The following is a 23,090-nucleotide window of genomic DNA, read 5'->3' as shown; positions in this document are numbered from 1 at the left end:
AGAAAATTTTAAACGTTCTTGTTCAAATAAAACCAATAAAAGGAATAACCTCACCTGAACAAGGGAGTCTTCCTCTTTACAAAAACCTGAATCTTCCTGAATCAAAAGAGGCTCGCTTTTCCCACAGCTTTCTCCGCTGGTAAGCGTGTCGGCATAGTTGGGCTGGGGGAAGATCACGTGACTCTCCCTGGAGTCCGCCCTGACCGAGACCTCCCGGGAGTAGGTCTGCAGAAAAGCGCGCACTCCGTCCACGCCCACAAAGCTCGAGGCGGGCACGCCCGCCAATCCAACCCCCGTAGCCTGGAGTAGACGGGACGAATGCCAGCGCCTCAGCCTGAGTCCCAGCAGCACGATCACAAAGGCAAGGAAGACGCAGGAGATTGCGGCCACCGCCACCACCAGGTACAGCGTGAGATCCGAATCATCAGGGTCGGCCGAGGGCCTGATGCTGCCCAGGTCAGTCAGGACGTCTGGAATGCTGTCGGCCACCGCCACCGTGAGCGTGACGGTGGCCGAGAGAGGGGGTTGGCCGTGGTCTTGCACTGCCACCACTAGGCTCTGCTTGAGCGCATCTCTGTCCTGCAGGGCCCGCGCTGTGCGCACTTCGCCCGTGTGCAGCCCCACCGCGAAAAGCCCTGGCTCGCTGGCCTTGAGCAGGCGGTAGGACAACCAGGCGTTCTGGCCAGAGTCTCTATCCACCGCCACCACCTTGGTTACCAGGTAGCCGGGCTCTGCCGATCGGGGTGCCAGCTCCACGCCTGTGGAACCGTCGGTGGGGAGGGCGGGGTACAGGATCTCCGGTGTGTTGTCATTCTGGTCAAGAATGAATATACTCAAGGACACATTGCTGCTAAGCGGTGGGTCTCCGCTGTCCTGCGCAGTCACTCTCAGTTGCAGGTCACGGAATTGCTCATAGTCAAAGGAATGCAAGGCATATAGGACACCAGTGTCAGAGTTGATGGACACATAGGAGGATAGGGGTGCCCCCTGGAGCGTGTCTTCAGACAGGGAGTAAGTGACTTGGGCATTCTCATGGCTGTCCGGGTCATGTGCAGTCACAGAGAAGATGGAGGCACCTCTGGGGTTGTTTTCAGGGATGTAGACAGAATAGGAGGAGTGGGGGAAGGCAGGAGGGTTGTCGTTGATATCTGCCACATTTAGGTAAATAAGTGTTTCTGTAGACAGAGGTGGAATTCCTTTGTCTGTGACTGTTACAGTGATGTTGTACAAGGATACCTGTTCTCGATCTAGTACTGTATTGGTCACTAATCGATAATAATTGTCTACTGATTTTTCCAGTTCAAATGGCATACTTCTTGAGATGGAGCATGTTACCAGGCCATTCAGTCCAGAGTCTCTATCATATACTTGAAAAAGAGCGATTACTGTTCCTGGAGGCATACTTTCAGCAACTGATCTGCTTCCAGATGTAACTACCACTTCTGGTACATTATCATTTACATCTAAGATAGTTATTAAGACTTTTGCTCTGTCAAGTAGACCTGGCCTATCTCTGGCTTCAACATCCAGTTCATAAAAGCTTGAATCCTCATAGTCTAAATTTGCAGAGATCGAGATTTCTCCAGTGAAAACATTCAAGCAGAAAATCTTGGAGATCTTTTCTGTTACCCTCAGGAAGGAATACATTACTTCCGCATGGACTCCTTCATCCTGGTCAGTAGCATTTACCGACAAGACTGGTGTGCCTACTGGCAGGTTTTCAGGAATACTTACACGATAGACAGGCTGAGTAAATACTGGAGCGTTGTCATTCACGTCTAGGACAGTTACCAGAATTCGAGCAGTGCCTGAGCGGACAGGTTCACCGCCATCCACAGCAGTAAGGATGAGGTGGTAAACGGCATCTCCCTCCCGATCCAGGGCACGCTCAAGCACCAGCTCCGGGTATTTGGGCCTATCAGCTTCACTCTGCACGTCCACTGAGAAGTGACTATTCTTGCTGAGTTTGAAGCCTTGAAGAGAGTTCATTCCCACATCCAGGTCATAGACCTCCATTAGTGGAAAACGAGAGGATGGGGGTGCGTTTTCCGGAATTTTCACTTCTAATTCTTCCCTAAAGAATCGGGGTGTGTTGTCATTAATGTCCAGTATTTCCACTTCTATGGGATAAAGATTCAGTTTATCCTCAATGAGGATGTTAAAACTCACCAGACACCGCGCGGTCTGGGCACAGAGCTCCTCCCGGTCTATTCTGTCTGTGGTGACCAAGTTGCCGCTTCGCGGGTTCAGAGAAAAGAGCTGCATCCTACCTCTGGAGACGATGCGGACTCCACGCTCCCCCAGCTCCTGGAGCTCTAGCCCCAGATCGTCAGCGATGTTTCCTACGAAGGAACCTTTGTCCAGCTCTTCAGGAATGGAATAACGGATCTGCCTGGCCCCAAGCCCCCCCAGAATCCCCAGCAGAATAACGAGTACCACTAATCCGCTCTGGTGCCGGCGCTTTTGCAGAGCTGCCATGACAGGCTCCTTATGGACTTCCTGGGGACTGTGAGTAGAGGGAGCAGGTTCACAATCACTTTTTTGTGCTTCTCTGAATTAGAAGCCAAGGTCCATAAACAAGTAGAGGTCAGATGCGAAGCGTTTTAGATTAGAATTTCTGCGCAGCTGGAGAGCTATGGTGTCTGATCTGCTTTGTGCTGGAGGATATTACTTGAGTTGTCATTACTTTCCTTGCCGGGATTAGTGAACAGCGACGCTTAGAGTCCTAACTTAATACTGCACCGTTTTTGTGAAACCATCATGCAAAGAATCTTATTTCTGCTAAATCTGCTTAGATGTCACTCATATTTCCCTCCCCAAGAAGAATAAAAGCGCATATTTTGAATAGTTTTATATATTCCCGGGAATTTACTACTCATTTTTGGGGGGGTCATGAGCTCTTAGGGCCTTGGAGAAAAGAAATAAGATTATGCTTTTCTGTAAATTTGAATTCTATTCCACCATCATTTATATTTGTCCCATTTTCATTTTTTTAATGTTTCACATTTTTATTTAAATTCTAGTTAAGATATAGTGTAATACTAGTTTTCAGGATAGATTTTAGTGATTCATCACTTACATGTAACACCCAGGGCTCATCACAAGTGCCGTCCTTAATATCTAGCACCCATTTAGCCCATCCCACCCCTACTTCCCCTCCAGCAACCCTCAGTTTCTTCTCTATAGTTAAGAGTCCTTTTATTTGTCCCATTTGCAATAAGGGCACCAACAACTACACATTTGGAACCAATTCACCTACTGCCAGTTACAAGTATTGCCACGTTTATATGTCATCTATTTTATTAACACATAGATTAATAAATGCTCTAGCATAAGCAATATTTCTGTATACTTTTAAAATCAAGAAAAGGGGGGCAGTTGGCTGGCTCAATCAGAGTAGCCTGTGACTCTTGATATCCATGTCATGAATTTGAGCCCCACGTTGGGTGTAGGGATTACTTAAATGAATAAAAAAAACTGTAAAAATAAAATAAAAACATAAAAAGGAAGTGAAAATATATTGTCTACAATGAGAAAACTTGTATTAATATATTATATACAAAACATAATTTAAGACTGACTGCATTGAAACTAAGTAAACCACTTAAGTGCCTACATTTGTGTTTAATTATATAAGGTTTCCCAATGACAGGGTGATGCTAATATATCAAAAATGTTTCATGATATGTGGTTTTAGATTTAACAAAAATTTCAAGACATCACAAGGCCACTTTATATGAAAGACTGCAACACAGATAAATGAACAAAAAAATTCTAACACCCCTCACACACAAACGATGCCCGGAAAAATCAATAAAACAATAAAATCAGGGTATAGTTAGCCTGTATACTTTTTATCTATAACCTAATTATACTTATAGAAATAAAAGGTTTTGACGTAACTCACCTGTTGCAAATTGACTGAATTAGAAGTCATTTTGCGATTATCATTATTGGCACTTTCAAACCAAGAGGCTTCATTACATAGAAGATCTTGTGATGGACCATTTTCAGGCTTTATACTGAGAAATTTAAACTCAGTCTCTGAGGAATGTGAGGCAGCACATAGATTGTAAGAATAAGGCAAAGTCCCTTCGCTAAAGTTGGGAATAACCCCAGATCCAGTCTTGGAGCAGACATCAGTCTTAAAGCAGCTCCAGGAGGAAGGGCGGGAGGAGCGTCGCAGGCTCAGCGCAACCGCTAGAATCACTGCTAGGAGAAACAGCACCGAGATCAAGGCCAAGGCCACCACCAGGTAAAACTGCAGCTCGGCCTGGGGGTCAGAGGGCTCCGGACGGTCGCTGACATCCGGCAGCGCCTCTTGCAGGCTGTCGGCGAAAACCAGGAGCAACGTGACAGTTGCGGAAAGGGGCGGCTGTCCTCCATCCCGCACGGCAACCAGCAGGCGCTGGCGGGCCGCGTCCCTGTCGCCCAAAGCACGCGCGGTGCGCACCTCGCCCGTGCGCAGCCCCAGGCTGAAGAGTCCGGGCTCGCTGGCCTGCAGCACGTGGTACGACAGCCACGCATTGTGTCCCGAGTCGGCGTCCACCGCCACCACCTTGGTGACCAGGTAGCCGGGCTGCGCGGCGCGCGGCACCGTGTCGAAGAGCGCCGAGCCGTCGGGCCCTAGCGCCGGGTACAGCACCCTAGGCGCGTTGTCGTTGCGGTCGCCCACCAACACGCGCAGGCTCACGTTGGCGCTGAGCGCGGGCGAGCCCTGGTCGCGGGCCTGCACCGTCAGCTCGAAGGCGCGCAGCTGCTCGTGGTCGAAGGCGCGCTGCGCGAACACCACGCCGCTCTGCGCGCTCACGGACACGTAGGACGCCAGCACCCGTGGCTCCAGGTCGCTGGCCACGATGGAGTAGGACACACGGCCGTTGGGCCCCAGGTCAGGATCTGAGGCGCTGACTTGGAAAATAGAAGCTCCGGGCGGGTTGTTTTCTGCCACGTGGACCACGTAAGAGCCCTGGTGGAAAACAGGAGCATTGTCATTGACATCAGCAATGTTCAAGATGACACTTCTGTTGGAGGAGAGGGCTGGCCTTCCCCTGTCGGTGACTGTGATGGTAATGTTGTATTCCGGAGTCTGCTCTCGATCTAGGGCTCCATCTGTGACCAACTTGTATGTGTTTTTTGTATCTTGAACTATTTTAAATGGGAACTTTCCTTTTAGTTGGCAGAAAACTTCCCCATTAAATCCAGAATCGAGGTCATAGGTTTTGATCAGGGCAACAACAGTCCCCAACTCAGCATCTTCTAGAATATGTTTAGATTCAGAATCCAAGGTTATCTCTGGTGTATTGTCATTTTCATCCAAAATATCTATTTGTACTTTACAGTGTGCTGTGTGATGTCCACCATCCTTTGCTTCCACCCCAATTGTGTAGCTCGCTCTCTCTTCAAAGTCCAGTCCTCCGCCAGTGGTGAGTTCCCCTGTTGTACTGTCCAGTTTGAACAGCTGTCTCACTGCCCTACCAATGTTGATGAAAGTGTAGGTGATCACAGCATTGACCCCTTCATCCAAGTCAGTGGCCATCACTCTTAGTACAGAGGAGCCCACAGGCAGGTTCTCTGGAACACTGACCCTGTAAATGTCCTGGGTGAACACTGGTGCATTATCATTTGCATCTGCCACAACCACCATGATCTGGGTAGTGCAGCTTCTGGCTGGGTCACCCCCATCCACAGCCGTGAGGACCAGGTGGTGGCGTGACTGCTCTTCCCTGTCCAGGGGAGTCTTCACTACCAGTTCTGGGTACCTACTGCCATCTGGGTTCTCCTTCTGGATCAAAGAGAAGTGTGGGTTGGGACTGAGGTAGTACTGCTGCAGGGAATTGACACCTACATCTGAATCTTGCGCGGGTTCCAGGGCAAAGGAGGCTCCAATTACGGCCAGTTCACTGATTTCCAATTCAGTGATATTTTGGCTAAAGGTTGGTGGATTGTCATTGACATCCTGAATTACCACACTTACATGAAAGAAGTTCAAAGGCTTTTCGGCCACCAATTCGAATTCTAGAACACATGTCGACTTCTCGCCACAAATCTGCTCTCGGTCTATACGGTCACTAACAAGTAAGTCCCCATTCTCAGTACTCACTGTAAACAGTTTCTTCTGTGCACTAACACGCAGGTTTCGAGCAGGCAAATCTCCAACGCCAACCCCCAGATCCTTGGCGAGGTTTCCCACAAGCGAGCCCCTGGCCAGCTCCTCCGGAATAGTATAGAGGATCTGCTCCGAGATCACCGGGCAGAACAAAGACAGCAAAGAGAGAAACAGCATTTGTCTCCGCCCAGCCGGGCCCTTCAATCCCAAGTGATCGCTCATCCCGCTTTCAGCGCCTTTGCCTTTCTGACTCTGAAGAGCTATGGTCGTTAAATTATCCCAAGAATTCTCCGAGCAGGAGCAACTCCTTGATTTGTCTTGGCAGGCGGGTTCTAACAAATATCTTAGGGTCACAGAGCCAGAGGCAGAGTGTCCAATTCTCGCGGTTCCGCGGTGGGCTGGCGATTCCTTTGCGCCAGGAGAAGCTGATACTTCGCTCAGTACTAGCCAACAGCGGCACCCCGCGTCTGGGCTGCAGAACTGCAGTAGTGGTTACTACATCAGCTCCAAGTAAGGAGTGGGTTAGAAGAAAATTCTACTGTGTCCTGATATAGATACTCATTTTTCTCATTTTACAAGGATTTTAACATTTTAAATATTCACTCTATCTTTGGTCTGGCTGTGATTTTATTTGAACCTGAGCTTTATCCATCTAAATCAAGTCATTTTTACTCCTCAAAGAGCAGAGGTAACTTGCTGAAGACATTGGCATCGTAGTGCTTTTCATTTCCATTTTCATAAAATGGCTATAATAACATCTTCCCTGTGTTACTTAGTAAAATTGAAGACCAAATAAAATAATATGTAGAAAATGACACAAATGAAAGTAGTGGTGGTGCAGCAGAAAGTGTAATAGGAAAATTCTTGAAATATCAGCTTGATATGTATTGTTACTACTCCACTCTATTTTCTTTTTTTCTAACTTAAAAATGTTACAAATATCATAGCTTTTAGTTGTATCCTGTGTTTCACTTCCTTCTATATTATCATTGTCACCTTACCCCCCAAATAATTGATACGTAAGCAAAGAGACTGATTATTCTTATAAAACAGGAGTATGGTAAGAAGCAAGAAGAAACTCCTTGTTAGTTTCCAAGTGTCTACTTTCAAATGACTAGGATTCAAAAACTATTCCTCTGATTTTATTTTTTCCACACTACTTTACCATTGTCTCTAATGGTACTGTTTCTTCTCAAGTAGCTTAGGAACGGTGAGTTATTCGAATTTGGGGAGTGAAGTATGAGTCCTTATAATCACATATTCTAAAGAAAGTAATCTATGTCATCCACTTATTTTGGTCCCAAGGTTACTATCAGATCACCCCAACCCTTTGTTACTGACATTCTTGCCTTGTAAATAAGCATGTCAATTTTATGTTTCTGATAGGTCTTACAGGTTTAATTCCATTTCCAAACTAGAAATCTTCATAAAGAAACTTTTTTAACCTACACAATACATTGTCATTCTAAAACTTAGCGGATGTGTAGCAATGCTGAACTCATAGTGGAATAGCATTAGACATCTTAAACTGTTCATTGTATTCAGGATTCTAGGCAGAAACTCATGGACATCTCTACTTCATACAAACATAAAAAACAGATTCGAGACTTTGCTCCAAAACATGACTGAACAATATGGTGTGAACACTTAAATTAGTATAGGACAGTTATCTTTTCAGAGCACATGTGAAACTAAAGATTCAAATATTTCAAAGAATATGGAGTATACACAGTATATACACTCAGAGTGTTGGATCAAGCATTTCATTATATAAAGTCTATTGAAGTTTATAGAGGTTTACTCAGGACACATATCCAAAGTCTATAACATCTTCATTAAAATATAATGAAAAGAAAAAATAATATTTATTATAAAATATAATGAAAAAATGAGTTTTCTTGTAAGAGTGAATGGTATCAGTCTCCATCCTCCATCATACAGATTCTTGTTACTCTTTTGATGTATTTGCTGTTCAGTGAATCTGCACATTTTACACTGTGATCAGAATTGTCCATATAAAAATTAATTGGATGCCCTTCAAATAAATATTTAAAAAATAAAAATTAAGTAGTCATAGGTTCCCACATGTAACAATAAACCATTTGTTTGGTCAGGTAATGTAGCCTACTATCCCATTCGTAATATTTTATTGCCATTTCCCCTATTTATTCATACTTTGCAGCTGATACAGTATTTGAAAAATTTAAAGAGAAGCATCTGAAAATCATCTTCAGTAAATCAGATATCAAAAATGAAAAGGGTAGTTCTTCTTTCTAAAAAAATTTTTGTTTAATGTTTACTCGTTTTTGAGAGAGACCGAGATAGAGTGGATGGGAGAGAGGCAGAGAGAGGGAGACACAGAATATGAAGCAGGTTTCAGGCTCTGAGCTGTCAGCACAGAGCCAGATGTGCGGCTTGAACCCATGAACTGGGAGATCATGACCTGAGCTGAAGTTGGAAGCTTAACCAACTGAGCCACCCAGGTGCCCCAAAAGGGTAGTTCTTCTTAAGCAACACACACTCATGAATTTTAATACCCAATGAAATACCCACATTTCATTAAGAAGGATTATTAATTTAAGATGAGCATGTGAATTTCAAAATTTTAAACAATTTTTATGTTGAATTGATTTTCCAAGTACAAATCTTAGAGTCCGGGGTGCCTGGGCGGCTCAGTCGGTTAAGTGTCTGACTCTTGATTTTGGCTCAGGTCATGATCTCACAGTCATGAGATCAAGCCCAGCATGTCTGGCTCCATGCTGGGCATGAAGCCTGCTTAATATTCTCTCCTCCTCTCCCTCTACCCTTCCCCTGCTCATGCTCTCTCTCTCTCTCGCTCAAAAAATAATAAATAATTTTAAAAATCACAAATCTTAGAGTCTAGTAATAAAGCAGAATTGTACTGACACTTGAATAAATGCAAACATTCAAGTAGATATTGATTCTAAAAAGTGAAGAGGTTATCTGTAACCAGATGATTCCAGGTGTAATGGCATATTAATGGTGTATTTAATGAATGTAGCAAAATATAATTCTTTGGATATTTTAAACTGCATCAGAAAATAAAGTTCTAAGGCTCTTTCTCACTGATTTTTTCTCTCAACAAATACACATGTCCAGTAATTACATAGATTAACCCAAAGTTTCCAGACTTGAGAATGCCACAGACTATAGATCTGATGTTTTGTATTTTTTTCATGTAGTTTTCTATATTCCTCCACTGATTTATGAAAATACTGTAAATTATTTCCTTATAGAAACAGTATACTAAAACTTCAATGCTGTACACTATTCTTCCAAAACATATTCACCATTGGTGTTTACACAAATATTCAAAAGAGAACATTACATGTAACAATTTGGACTAATCAAACAACTCTTCTATTAACATAGTAACAATTCTGGGGCAGCTGGGTGGCTTAGTTGGTTCAGTATTTGACTCTTGACTTTGTCTCTGGTCATGGTCTCACAGTTTGTGAGTTAGAGCCCTGCATCCGGCTCTGCACTGAAAGCACGGAGCCTGCTTGGATTCTCTCTATCCCTCTCCTCTGCACCTTCCCGCCTCTCAAAATAAATAAACATTAAAAAAACATAACAGTTGTACAAGAAAGTCTTTGGGTAAAGCGATCATGTTTCATTTATTTTTAAGACTATGGATATCAGCTAGATTGTCTAGAAATTTCATGTATTGAAAAAAAAGACATTAAACCCAAAATATAATTTGAAAACAAATGAAGAGAGCATTATCAAATTAAATCAAGTCAATCTCTAAATAAAACATACGATTGATTATTTATATAATTAACCAACTTTGAATATGGCAGACAAATGATTGAGGAAACAAATGAAAAAAATGCTACAAGCAATGATACTAGAAAAAAAAAAAACCTCACCTGTACAACTCCTAGCTCTTCATTTACATTTATCTTCTCAGATATCAGAGGAGGCTCGCTTTTCCCACAGCTCTCCTGACTGATGAGTGTGTCTGCATAGTTGGGCTGGGGGAAGATCATGTGACTGTTCCGGGAGTCTGCTGTGAGGGAGACCTCGTGGGAATAAGTCTGCAGGAAAGCTCGCACCCCGTCCACACCCACAAAGTGCGAGGTGGGCATGCCAGCCAACCTGCTTCCTGATGCCTGGAGCTGACTTGAAGAGTGCCAGCATCTCAGCCTGAGTGCCAGTAGCACGATGACAAAGGTGAGGAAGACACAGGAGACTATAGCCACTGCCACCACAAGGTACAGTGTGAGACTGGAGTCGTCAGCATAGGATGAGGGCTTGAGGCTGTCCAGGTCAGCCAGGACATCTGGGATACTGTCAGCTACAGCCACAGTGAGTGTGACAGTAGCTGAAAGAGGGGGCTGGCCATGATCCTGGACCACCACCACTAAGCTCTGCTTGAGCGCGTCTCTGTCCAGCAGGGCCCGTGCAGTGCGCACCTCACCCATGTGTAGCCCCACCGTGAAAAGTCCTGGCTCGCTGACCTTGAGCAGGTGGTAGGACAGCCAAGCATTCTGGCCAGAGTCTCTGTCCACCGCCACCACCTTGGTCACTAGGTATCCGGGCTCTGCGGATCGGGGAGCCAGCTCCACACCAGTGGAGCCATCGGTGGGAATGCTGGGGTACAGGATTTCAGGGGCATTGTCATTCTGATCCAGCACAAACAGGCTCAGTGACATGTTGCTACTAAGTGGAGGGTCTCCACTGTCACTGGCCATTACCCACAGCTGCAGATCTTTAACTTGCTCATAGTCAAAAGAGCCCAGAGCATACAGGATGCCTGTATTGGAGTTGATGAAGACATAGGTAGACAGAGACATTCCTTGAAACATATCCTCAGCCAGAGAGTAAGTGATCTTGGCATTGTTGCCGCTGTCAGGGTCGTGTGCAGTCACAGATAAAATTGAGATGCCTCTGGGATTGTTTTCCAGGATGTAGGTGGAGTATGAGGTGTGAGGGAAGACGGGAGGGTTGTCATTGATGTCTGCCACATTCAGGGAGATGTGGCTTTCTGTAGACAGGGGTGGGTTTCCACTGTCAATGACAGTTATTGTGATGTTATAATCTGAGATCTCTTCTCTGTCCAGGGCTTTCGTTGTCAATAAGTGATAATAATTATCAACTGACTTTTCCAATTTAAAGGGCAAGTTCCTGGGGATAGAACACACAATCTCACCATTCTCTACAGAATCACCATCATGTACACTAAACAGTGCAATTACAGTTCCAGGAGGACAGTCTTCAGAGACGGAACTAGCAAGGGATGTGAGGATCACTTCTGGGACATTGTCATTCACATCCTGCACTGTCACCAATACCTTAGCACTGGCAAGAAGAGCACCTCCATCCTGAGCTACCACTTCCATGAGGTAGAATCTGGATTCCTCATAATCCAGTGATTGCAGAGTTGAGATTTCACCCAGGCTGGAATCAAGTTGGAAAGTCTCTGAAATCTTATCTTCTTCATTGCGAAAAGAGTATGTTAATTCCCCGTTTACTCCCTCATCTGGATCCGTGGCGGTTAGTGTAAGCAGCCGAGAGCCTACAGGTATGTTCTCTGGAACAGTCACTCTGTACTCAGATTGAGTGAAGAGAGGCGCATTATCATTTGCGTCGAGGACCACCACGTGTATGTGCATACTACTAGAGAGTATGGGGTCTCCACCATCTAAAGCTGTGAGAAGAAGGTCGTGGACAGCTACTTTCTCGCGGTCCAAGGGCCGTTCCAGTACCAGCTCCGGATATTTTTGTCCATCAGTTCCGCTTTTCTGCTCCAGAGAGAAGTGCATATTGGGGCTGAGCTTATAACTCTGGAGAGAGTTCATACTCACATCCGCGTCTCGAGCGAAAGGAAGCGCTAACCGAGTTCCCATAGCCGCATTTTCATTAACTTTTACTTTTACTTCCTCATCCCGGAAACGTGGAAAGTTATCATTAATATCTATTATTTCTATTTCTACTCCATAAATTTTCATGTTATTCTCAAGCAAGATGTTAAAACTCACCACACACCGTGCGCTCTGAGCACAGAGCTCCTCCCGGTCTATCCTGCCTGCGGTGACCAAACTGCCGCTTCGCGGGTTCAGAGAAAAGAGCCGCGTCCTACCTCTGGAGACGATGCGGACGCCACGCTCCGCCAGCTCCCGGGGCTCCAGACCCAGGTCCTTGGCGATGCTGCCCACGAAGGAGCCTTTGTCCAGCTCCTCCAGCACCGAGTAGCGGATCGGCCCGGCTCCAGCTCTCCATAACGTCTCCAGGAGCAGGAGGAGCAGAAGCGGCTCTATGCAGCCCCAACGCCTCAGTGTATCCGCCATTTCCTTCTCTCCGACCAGTTTCCTTAGTCCTGATTCCAGCCTGCTGTACCCTTATTTCTTTCAAGTCAAAGGAAACACATTACTTGACAGAAACGCGAGGCTTTTCCCCAAATTTCTCTGGTCTGTGTTTGTTTAGGGCGGAAGGAGCAGAGTCAGGTCGCCGTCAGCGGACAGCTTTTCCACTTTGGTGAACAGCGACGCTCAGAGTCCTAACCAGTTACTACACCAATTCTGTTTTTATTTCATAAATGTTTAATTATATTTTATTTCTAATAATTTTGCTGTATTCTTAACCTATTGACAAGTGACATTACTCATATCTAAGATTTAATTCTGAAATATCAAAGGACTTCCACAAACCTTGAGATCAATATAATTATTACATTTTTATTTCTTTAGAAAAGTTTTATTTAATGTGCCATTGAGTCTATGTCCTTTATTTACCTCTTACCTATACTGAGTCCATTAAATTAGGACATTAGAATTCTTAATTTTGTAGGCTTTAAAATTTCATCTTTTTATTAGGATATATTTATGAAAACGTACCTACTATGGATAAGAATGTCCAGGAAACAAACCTAGCTCTCATCGCACCATTGCATAAAGGTCTACTGATTCAAGCAAATTGTATTAGATGTTGTAAACAGAGAAAATAAAGGGTCCATTTTGCTACTTGAGGTCTTTAAGAAAGTTCCCAGACTTTCACACTAAGAGTTTGGCAGCTCCACTATATCAGACTAAGAGTCTGAGTTGGGTTAACTACACATTATTTATATTTCCCTATTATCATGTCTAAATTGGAGTTAAGGCATTTTACAGTGACAGACTCTTGGGGAAGTCAGTGTAGTGACTGAAGAAAAGGGCTTTCGTTCGTCACCTAGGCAGAAAAACATGTCCAGGTCCTTAGTGAGCAGGCAAGTGCCCTTTCTATGTTGAGACGGATATTAAATGCTATCACCTTTACATGGTAGCAGGAAAAAAAGCCTCAGGATTGAAAACAAAGGGACATTTCAAAGACTCCACTGAGAAAAGCAATTTTTTCCCTAATGACACCTCCATAGGAAAAGAAACAACACGAAGAGATTTTATATCTATAATTAGAAAATTCAAAGAAGAAAAGTTTTAGGTAAACAATGTGAGTATAATTTGCAAAATTTTTCTCATTGTACAATTTTCACAAAAGCAATTTGTTATATGCATGAGAGAGAACGATTTCTCCCACTTATTAAATACATTCTTTTTAAAAGTTTATTTATTTATGAGAGAGGTAGAGCATTAGCAGGAAAATGCAGAGAAAGACAGAATCCCAAGAAGGCTCCACACTGACAGGGCTCAATCTCATGAATCATGAGATCATGACCTGAGCCAAAATCAAGAGTCAGACACTTAACCACTGAGCCACCCAGGCACCCCCATAAACACACTCTTAATAACAGATACTACAGGCCTCAAATGTTGCTTATCCTTTAAAAACAGATCTGAGATCTCAAGACATTAAGCTTGAAAAGATACTTAGAAGGGAGGTCTACAATTCAGTCCTACCCATGCCCTGCTGTTGACAAGCCATGACACTGGGTAAAATTTTCTTTTTGGTTCCCAGTTTTCCCAAACGAGGAACATGGAAAGCTCTCTTTACTCTGAAGTGCTATAATTCTAAGAGGAAGTAAAACTAAAATCTGAGTAATAAAGATCTGTAGGGTAAAAGGAATAGTTTAAGATCCCAGTAGTAATGAAATTTCAGAGGAAAGTAATATAAAGATGAAGCAGAAACTATTTCGTGTAGTAAAGGCTTGTAATTATGGACAAATAAATCTCACACATCAGAAAGAAAACCTATGTTAAAATTCTGTTTAGATAAGATTAAGATAACTAAGGCAGAAAACTGCCTAAATTGAACCCACAAGACAAAATATGAAATAGTGATTTCTACGCCAGTAAGGTGATTTGTTAACAAACATTGAAACTCAAAGTGAAAACTAGCGAAGTAAATTAAAACTCACCTTTAGAATAGTATCTGATGCAAATGGGACCCCAGCGCCTTCATGATTTGTATTTGGTAACCAAGCGGCATCTTCACAGAGGAGATCCTGAGAGGGAGTCACTTCCGGGGTGACATTAAGAAAATTAAACTCTGTCTTAGCTAACTGTGAAGCAACGCACAGATTGTAGGAATAAGGCAAAGTCCCTTCTCTGTAATCGGGGAGAACCCCAGGTCCAGATTTGGAACGGAGGCCTGACTGAAAGCAGCCCCAGGCAGCAGGGCTGGGGGAGCGGCGCAGGCGCAGGGCCACCGCCAGAATCACCGCAAGGAGGAAGAGCACCGAGATCAAGGCCAAAGCCACCACCAGGTAAAACTGCAGCTCGGCCTGGGGGTCAGAGGGCTCCGGGCGGTCGCTGACATCCGGCAGTACTTCTTGGAGGCTGTCGGCGAAAACCAGGTGCAACGTGGCGGTGGCAGAGAGGGGCGGCTGTCCCCCGTCCCGCACGGCGACCAGCAGGCGCTGGCGGGCCGCGTCCCTGTCGCCCAAAGCACGCGCGGTGCGCACCTCGCCCGTGCGCAGCCCCAGGCTGAAGAGTCCGGGCTCGCTGGCCTGCAGCACGTGGTACGACAGCCACGCATTGTGTCCCGAGTCGGCGTCCACCGCCACCACCTTGGTGACCAGGTAGCCGGGCTGCGCGGCGCGCGGCACCGTGTCGAAGAGCGCCGAGCCGTCGGGCCCCAGCGCCGGGTACAGCACCCTAGGCGCGTTGTCGTTGCTGTCGCCCACCAACACGCGCAGGCTCACGTTGGCGCTGAGCGCGGGCGAGCCCTGGTCGCGGGCCTGCACCGTCAGCTCGAAGGCGCGCAGCTGCTCGTGGTCGAAGGCGCGCTGCGCGAACACCACGCCGCTCTGCGCGCTCACGGACACGTAGGACGCCAGCGCCCGTGGCTCCAGGTCGCTGGCCACGATGGAGTAGGACACGCGGCCGTTGGGCCCTAGGTCGGGGTCGGAGGCGCTGACTTGGGCGATGGAGGCTCCTGGAGGGTTGTTCTCAGCAATATGAACCAAATAGAAAACCTGTTCGAAAACTGGCGCGTTGTCGTTGACATCTGCGATGTGCAGAGTGATGTTTATACTAGAGGAGAGGGGCGGCTTACCTCTGTCGGTGGCCATTATAGTGATGTTATATTCTGGATTCTCCTCCCTGTCCAGGGGCCCGTCTGTCACTAGCTTGTAATAGTTCTTGGAGTAAGATTTCAATATAAACTCGGCCTTTCCCAAGATGCGGCAGTAAACTTCTCCATTTTCTCCAGAGTCTCTATCTCTTGTTTTTATCAAGGCGATCACAGTTCCTGGTGGTGAATCTTCTGGTAGCGGAGTAAATACCGAAGTAATAACCATTTCAGGTGCACAATCATTCTCATCGAGAATTTCAACTTGGATACTGCAATAGGCTGCTAGATCTCCATGATCTTTTGCTTCTACACTGAGAGTGTAACTATTAGCAATTTCAAAATCAAAATTATCCTTTGTTGTGATTTCACCTGTTCTTTTATCTAAGTTAAAAAACTTTTCCACTAGTTCATCCACATGATGAAAGGAGTAGGTGATTTCTGCGTTGACGCCCTCATCCTGATCAGTGGCCGTTACTTGAAGCACGGAGAAGCCCAGAGGTACACCTTCCTGCAGGCTGACCTTGTACACGTCCTGGATGAAAACTGGGGCATTATCGTTGGCATCGGTCACTTGGATTTGGATCTGAGCGGTGCCGCTTTGGGGTGGGTCTCCACCATCCACAGCTGTTAGAACCAATTGATGGAGATTCTGTTCTTCTCTGTCTAGTGAATGTTTCAGAACCAACTCAGGATATTTACGTCCATCTGGAGCCTGTTTCTCTATGAGATCAAAGTGTTCATTGTCATTAAGATGGTATCTTTGCAGTGAATTTGGGCCAGCATCTGAATCCAGGGCCGGGTCTAATGGAAATGTTTTACCTGGCTTAGTGGATTCTCCAATTTTTAAATCAATATTATTCTGTTTGAATAGCGGGGTATTGTCATTTATATCCTGTACTATTACTGCTACATGGAAAATATTTAGTGGGTTTTCAGCGACAGTATCGAAATCCAGAATACACAGAGGCTTCTTTCCGCATATCTGCTCTCGGTCTATTCTGTCACTCACAAGTAAGTCCCCACTCTCAGGGTTTACAGTGAAATATTCTTTCTCCGCACTAACCCGCAGCTTCCGGGCTGGCAAATCCCGGACACTGAGCCCCAGATCCTTGGCGAGGTTTCCTACCACGGAGTTTTTGGCCAGCTCTTCGGGAATTGAATAGCGGATTTGATCTGGAAGAGCCCCGCGGAACAAAGACAGCAGGAAGGGCAACAATACCTGCCGCCACCGCGCTGGGCTGCTCCTTTCTGCGCTCGGCCTCGGCCTCATCCTGTCTCCCTTCACGGTGGCTCTGCTTTTTGGATGGGAGGAGAATTAAGCCCTCTGTGGATGGCAAAATCCCGGGTAGGGTCGCTTTTCCTGCTTTTGTTTTCTGTATCCGAATCAGTACTGGCGTCCTCTATGTGTCTGGTTTGAGCAGGAAGTTACCCTCTAAGAGACTCCCAAATGCTTTTTCTCTCACTTTTTTGACCTACAGCGACACCCAGAGGTTTTCCCGTGGAAATGCACCAAATGCTTATAAACGTTTTGCGAACCTTTCTTTTTTGAATCTACAGTTGTTTTTAAATATATATTCATGTAGCTCCAAAATTGAAGAGGTACATAACGCATATTCTCTCCCTGTCTTGTTTCAATACCACATTTATCCCTAGAGAAATAAGTATTACGTTTTTGTGTGTATCATTCCAGAGATGTTTTGTGTAGTGCAGCAAATTTTTATAAATGTTCTCCCCCACGTTAATACATAAATGTAAGTATACAATATACCATGTTCTGCATCTTGCTTTTTTCATTCATTGTATCTTGAAATCATTTCATATAAGTACATAGCTTTCCAATTTATTTCTTACAGTTATGTAGTAATCCATCATATGGTTGTACAATAATTTACTTAATCAGAAATATTTTCTACAAGAAACCCAGTGCCCAAACAAAAATGTTTTTTTCTGTGTGATATTAGGGTGTTAATTATCTACTGCTCTCCTAGGCATTTAAAATAGGTATCACTCTGATTCTGGAATGTATTCCTAATGCCAACCTCCAAAAATGCTTGACAGTTTCAGGCCAATTGGTATTTCCAAATTTTCTTTTAAAGCTTCAGTATTTTAAATAATCTCAGACAAATAATCTCTCCTCAGATAAGCTTCAATATTTTACATAATCTCCCCTCAGAATCTTGCTCAATATTATTTCCTCTCTCCTTTCCCCATGCCAGACAATTGTATCACATGACATTCTGTTTATTCTATGTATTGCAACACAGTTTCCCATGAAGGCAAAAGCATTTAGAAACTAAAATGCAGGGTGCTTGTGTGGCTCAGTCCAAAAAGCATGTGACTCTTGATCTTGGGGTCATGAGTTTGAGCCCCATGTTGGGTGTAGAGATTACTTAAACTAAAAAGAAAATTGTTTTAAATAAGTAAATTCTTTTTTAAAAACTAAAATGCCCTTTCTTAAGTTGAATTGAGGCATAGTTCACAGTTTACTGCTACAGTTCCCAGCTATGAAAGTGCACTAATTTGTGTTGCCCTACACACTCTTGAATTCTTAATTATCTCATGGAACTAAATGAAGGCACATTTAACAAAAGTGTTGCATATCCCTTGAACACAAAATATTTCCCCCATATCAGATCATCCCAGAGCCATCTCAGAGCTACCTGAGAGCAATTTTCAGGAACAGGGTTGAGGCCTACTTACTAAGTAGCATAAATCATATCAGTTCAGAATCTAAGTTACCCAATATCCACAAGTGACTCTCATGATGAAAAAGGAGAGATTTTGAAAGGTATGTTTTCCTTAGAAATTGAAAAGGGTCTCATTGTGATGCCATAATAGGAAATTTATAAATTATTAAAATTATTCCTTCAACCTACTTAAAGATGAGTGAAATAAAATGTGCACTATTTTTCGTAATCCCATAAGTGAGCCAAAGGAATCACACGTAGTCACTACTGGTGTATCTCACAAACTGCAACAACAAAATATTTGAAATATACCAATCCTAATGAGAGCTATCCTTGTTAAAATTAGATCTAAAAGCTAATATTTTGGGGGAGGGGAAAAAATAGTTACAAACAGAGAGGGAAGGAGGCACACCATAAGAGACTCTTAAATACAGAGAACAAACTGAGGGTTGATGGGGGGATGAGGGAGGGGAAAATGGGTGATGGGCATTGAGAAGGGCACTTGTTGGGATGAGCACTGGGTGTTGTACATAAGTGGTGAATCATGGAAATCTACCCCAAAAACCAAGAGCACTCTGTACACACTGTATGTTAGCTAATTTGATAATAAATTATACTAAATAAATAAATAAAGGTTAATATTTTCTCCAATATTTATAAATTGCCACTGTTTGTTTAATTATAATGGAAAATACCCTTTCAAGGAAAAACAAACTTCAAGCAAAGTGTAAAAAAGAGGACAGTTAAAAATACTCAGTCTTCTATTAAAGAAGAGAGATGGTTAGAGATATATAGTTAAGAAATTGTTGTTGAAACTGTAACTACATGAAGACTAAAAATGATAAATAATAAACAGCTTTTAGGAGTACTAACTGCTATTGATTATTCTTGAGGAATCATCTGCTCCTCCCCTTTAAAGTAATAGAATACTAAAAAAAAATGCCTTTACTTCATCAATTACCTACCTTATACAGTTGGAGACATTTATATAGCTCTTTGCCTATGTTTTGGTGTGGCAAGATTGACTCACCTGATGAGAACCAGGGTCTCCTTTTGTTTCAAGTAAATCCTGAGTTATGAGAAGAGGCTCGCTTTTCCCACAGCTCTCCTGGCTGAGGAGCGTGTCGGCATAGTTGGGCTGGGGGAAGATCACGTGACTCTCCCTGGAGTCTGCCCTGAGGGAGACCTCCTGGGAATAGGTCTGCAGGAAAGCTCGCATCCCATCCATGCCCACAAAGTGCGAGGCTGGCACTCCAGCCAATCCGACCCCCACAGCCTGGAGCTGACGCGAAGTGTGCCAGCGCCTCAGCCTGAGCGCCAGCAGAACAATGACAAAGGCAAGGAAGACACAGGAAACTGTGGCCACCGCCACCACCAGGTACAGCGTGAGGCTAGAGTCATCAGCATAGGCTGAGGGCTTGAGGCTGCTCAGGTCAGCCAGGACTTCTGGAATGCTTTCAGCCACCGCCACAGTGAGTGTGACAGTGGCTGAGAGAGGGGGTTGGCCGTGGTCCTGCACCGCCACCACCAGACTCTGCTTGAGTGCATCTCTGTCCAGCAGGGCCCGTGCAGTGCGCACCTCGCCCGTGTGCAGCCCCACCGTGAAGAGCCCTGGCTCGCTGGCCTTGAGTAGACGGTAGGACAGCCAGGCGTTCTGGCCAGAGTCTCTGTCCACTGCCACCACCTTGGTCACCAGGTAGCCAGGCTCTGCTGATCGGGGTGCCAGCTCCACGCCTATGGAACCGTCAGTGGGGAGAGCAGGGTACAGGATTTCAGGGGAATTGTCGTTCTGATCCAGAACAAAAATACTCAAGGACACATTGCTGCTGAGTGGAGGGTCCCCACTGTCGCTGGCTGTCACTAGTAGTTGCAGGTCTCTAACCTGCTCATAGTCAAAGGAGCACAATGCATACAGGACACCAGTATCAGAGTTGATGGAAACATAGAAGGAGAGAGGCATCCCGTGGAGTGTGTCCTCAGCTAAGGAGTAAGTTACTCTGGCATTCTCAATGCTGTCAGGGTCCTGGGCAGACATGGATAAAATGGAAGCTCCTCTAGGGTTGTTTTCAGGAATGTAGGCAGAGTAGGAAGCATGAGGGAAAGTAGGTGGGTTGTCGTTGATGTCTGCCACATGCAATGAGATGTGAGTTTCTGTAGACAGTGGTGGAGTTCCATGATCAGTGGAAGTTACTGTGATGTTATATTCTGAGACTTCTTCCCTATCCAGTGTTCTTTGTGTCGACAGACGATGATAATTTCCATAGGTCTTTTCAAGTGTGAATGGCAGATTATCCAGAATAGAACATGTGACAAGGCCATTCTCTCCTGAATCACTGTCATGCACATTGAAAAGTGCAATTACTGTACCTGGGGAAGAAGTTTCTTGGATAGAGCTGGTGAGAGATGTAACTGTGACTTCTGGAGCATTGTCATTTACATCCAGAACTGTCACCAGAACTTTACTTCTGGCTCGGAGACCAGGTCCATCATGGGCTTCTACATCTATATCATAGAATCCAGAGTCTTCATAATCTAGATCCCCCACTATTGTTATGTCCCCAGTCAAAGAATTCAACTGGAATAGTTGGGACATTTTATCACTCACTTTGCGGAAAGAATATGTTACTTCTCCATTGGTTCCTTCATCTGGATCAGTGGCCTTTACAGTGAGTAGCCAGTAGCCCACTGGCACATTCTCCGGAACATTCACGTGGTACTCTGGCTGAGTAAATACAGGAGCATTGTCGTTGGTATCCACAAGAGTTACATGAATCTCGACAGTGCCAGAGCGAACCAGGTCGCCTCCATCAAAGGCAGTGAGGAGCAGGTGGTGAACCGCCTCTTCTTCTCTATCTAGGGCAAGCTCCAGCACCAGCTCAGGGTACTTAATGCCATCCACTCCACTTTGCATGTCTAGGGAGAAGTGAACATTTGAACTGAGCTGGTAACCCTGCAGGGAGTTGACCCCTACATCTGGATCAAAAGCTTCAGGAAGAGGAAATCTTGTCCCAGGATTTTCATTTTCAGCGACTTTTATTTCCCTTTGCTCTATCCCAAAGTTGGGTGCGTTATCATTAACATCGATTATTTCCACTTCTACTCCAAAAATCTTCACTTTGTCCTCCAGAAGAATCTCCAGGCTTACTACACATTTTGGAGATCTCTCACAGAGCTCTTCCCGGTCTATCTTACCCGCGGTGACCAAGCTGCCGCTTCGAGGGTTCAGAGCAAAGAGATGCGTCCTACCTCTGGAGATGATGCGGACTCCCCGCTCTGACAGTTCCCGGGGCTCCAGTCCCAGGTCCTTGGCGATGTTGCCCACATAAGAGCCTTTGTCCAGCTCCTCAGGCACCGAGTATCGTATCTGTTCCGCCTGTATTTCCCAGAGAGCCCCCAGGAGAACGCAGATCCTGCCCAGCCGGCTGCAGTCTGGCCGATAAGGAGGAGCCGCCATTGCAGCCCCGCTGCGGAATAGCTTGCACTTGGGTGCTCCCTTAGTGGAGGTCAGAGGAGCCCCAGAATCTTCAGGGTCCAAGATTATGTGCTTTCACCGTTGGATGATGGAGTTCTGGGGTCCAGTCTGAAGCTTCCCAAAGCCACAGGGCTAGTGCTTTGTGATGCAGAAATCTTGTGGTTTGGATTAAATTCCTTGTTGTCTTTTTCCCCTGACTGGTGAACAGCGACACTCAGAGCCCTAACCTGTTACTGCAATCTATTCTTGGTAAAGAAGAGATGTTTATACCATTGCTTTTCCATAATTTATTTCTCCCCAAAAGAATAAAATTCAAGCTCCCGTTATTTTATTTGTAATAAAAATCCAGGCATGACCCAAATGTTACTGTACAATAAGCCCTCTAAAGTAATTTATTTGTTTTTAAAGAAAATATGGTGATTTTTTTCTAACAATTTTTTCTCTTCTAAGTTTTTCCATTATTTATTTTCATAGCCCATTTTCAGTACAGTGCATTGTGTGAGTGACACATTTATCCTTTACAGGAACAAGGATTAACTTGAAGAATGAAAGAATAGGTGAAAAAACAGTGTCAGGTCGGGGAAGTTGGAGGTCTGAGCTCTAGTCCCTTCCTATCCAGAAACAAGTTCCCTCACATGAGTTGACCCTTTAAAATATGGGCAACTTTTCAATTCTCTTGTAAAAAACATCTACTGTTCAAGAGCTAGTCTTACCCCTGAGCAAATGGGGTTGGCAAATATGATAATAGGTTTGGGAAGGTAATTGGTTTATTAATTTTGTATAAAGAAAATTTTAGACCACAGCTATGTTTGTGACTATCATGTTCACAGTCTGTCCTCAAATTTTAGAACAGCACCTTTCATAGAGTAGATACTCAGTTTTTCATTGTTTAATGAGTGCATCACTAATATAAATGCAAAGCCCTAAAACAATTGGTAAATAACTCTGATATTAAAAATAAATAATAAAGATAAAAAAGACAGAAAAGTTAAACTGAAGTTTTGTATGTAAACAGCAGACAATATTCAGTACCACATAAAGACACATCCAGAAAGTATTATTTTACTATTATCTATAAGTTTACTTTAAGTTTGATTTTAGAAATAACCACTAAAAGGAAGGTTTTCATATATATATATATATATGTGTGTGTGTGTGTGTGTGTGTGTGTGTGTGTGTGTGTTATCATTGCATGTTTCAGAGTTTTCTTACACATGAATACTTTGAGTAACTTACTAATCGTAGAAAACTTAATATAAAGCAGCAAGTAGCCAGTTCTTTAGATTATTCCTCACATAATAATTACCTTCTAGAAGTTACTTATGAATTCTATCAGACAAGAAAGGCTATTGTT

General features: G+C 44.4%; 1 protein-coding gene and 1 long non-coding RNA gene across 10 annotated transcripts in view; one reads left to right on the top strand and one right to left on the bottom strand.

Moving 5' to 3' along the window:
* LOC106967305 (protocadherin gamma-C4) overlaps positions 1-23,090 on the bottom strand; it is a 174,863-nt gene that overhangs the window by 119,485 nt on the left and 32,288 nt on the right. The window contains exon 1 of one of the 9 annotated variants that reach the window (XM_027043042.2): positions 19,295-22,827. The exons of 4 other annotated variants lie outside the window; for them this stretch is intronic. In XM_027043042.2, the coding sequence (XP_026898843.1) occupies positions 19,295-21,718 (2,424 nt within the window). In that variant the 5' untranslated portion in view covers positions 21,719-22,827. 4 more of the 9 variants (XM_053222251.1, XM_027043048.2, XM_053222284.1 and 1 more) reach the window with 4 other exon arrangements.
* LOC128315551 (uncharacterized) lies at positions 5,767-12,829 on the top strand. Its single transcript, XR_008298413.1, has 3 exons — positions 5,767-6,075; positions 10,041-10,303; positions 11,249-12,829. It is a non-coding gene; the product is annotated as an uncharacterized LOC128315551 (long non-coding RNA).

The sequence above is a fragment of the Acinonyx jubatus genome, chromosome A1 (genome assembly GCF_027475565.1).
Source record: "Acinonyx jubatus isolate Ajub_Pintada_27869175 chromosome A1, VMU_Ajub_asm_v1.0, whole genome shotgun sequence".
In the NCBI taxonomy this organism is placed as follows: Eukaryota; Metazoa; Chordata; class Mammalia; order Carnivora; family Felidae; genus Acinonyx; species Acinonyx jubatus.
The sequence above is the reverse complement of the archived record's forward strand: the minus strand, read 5'-3'. Positions and strand labels throughout refer to the sequence as shown.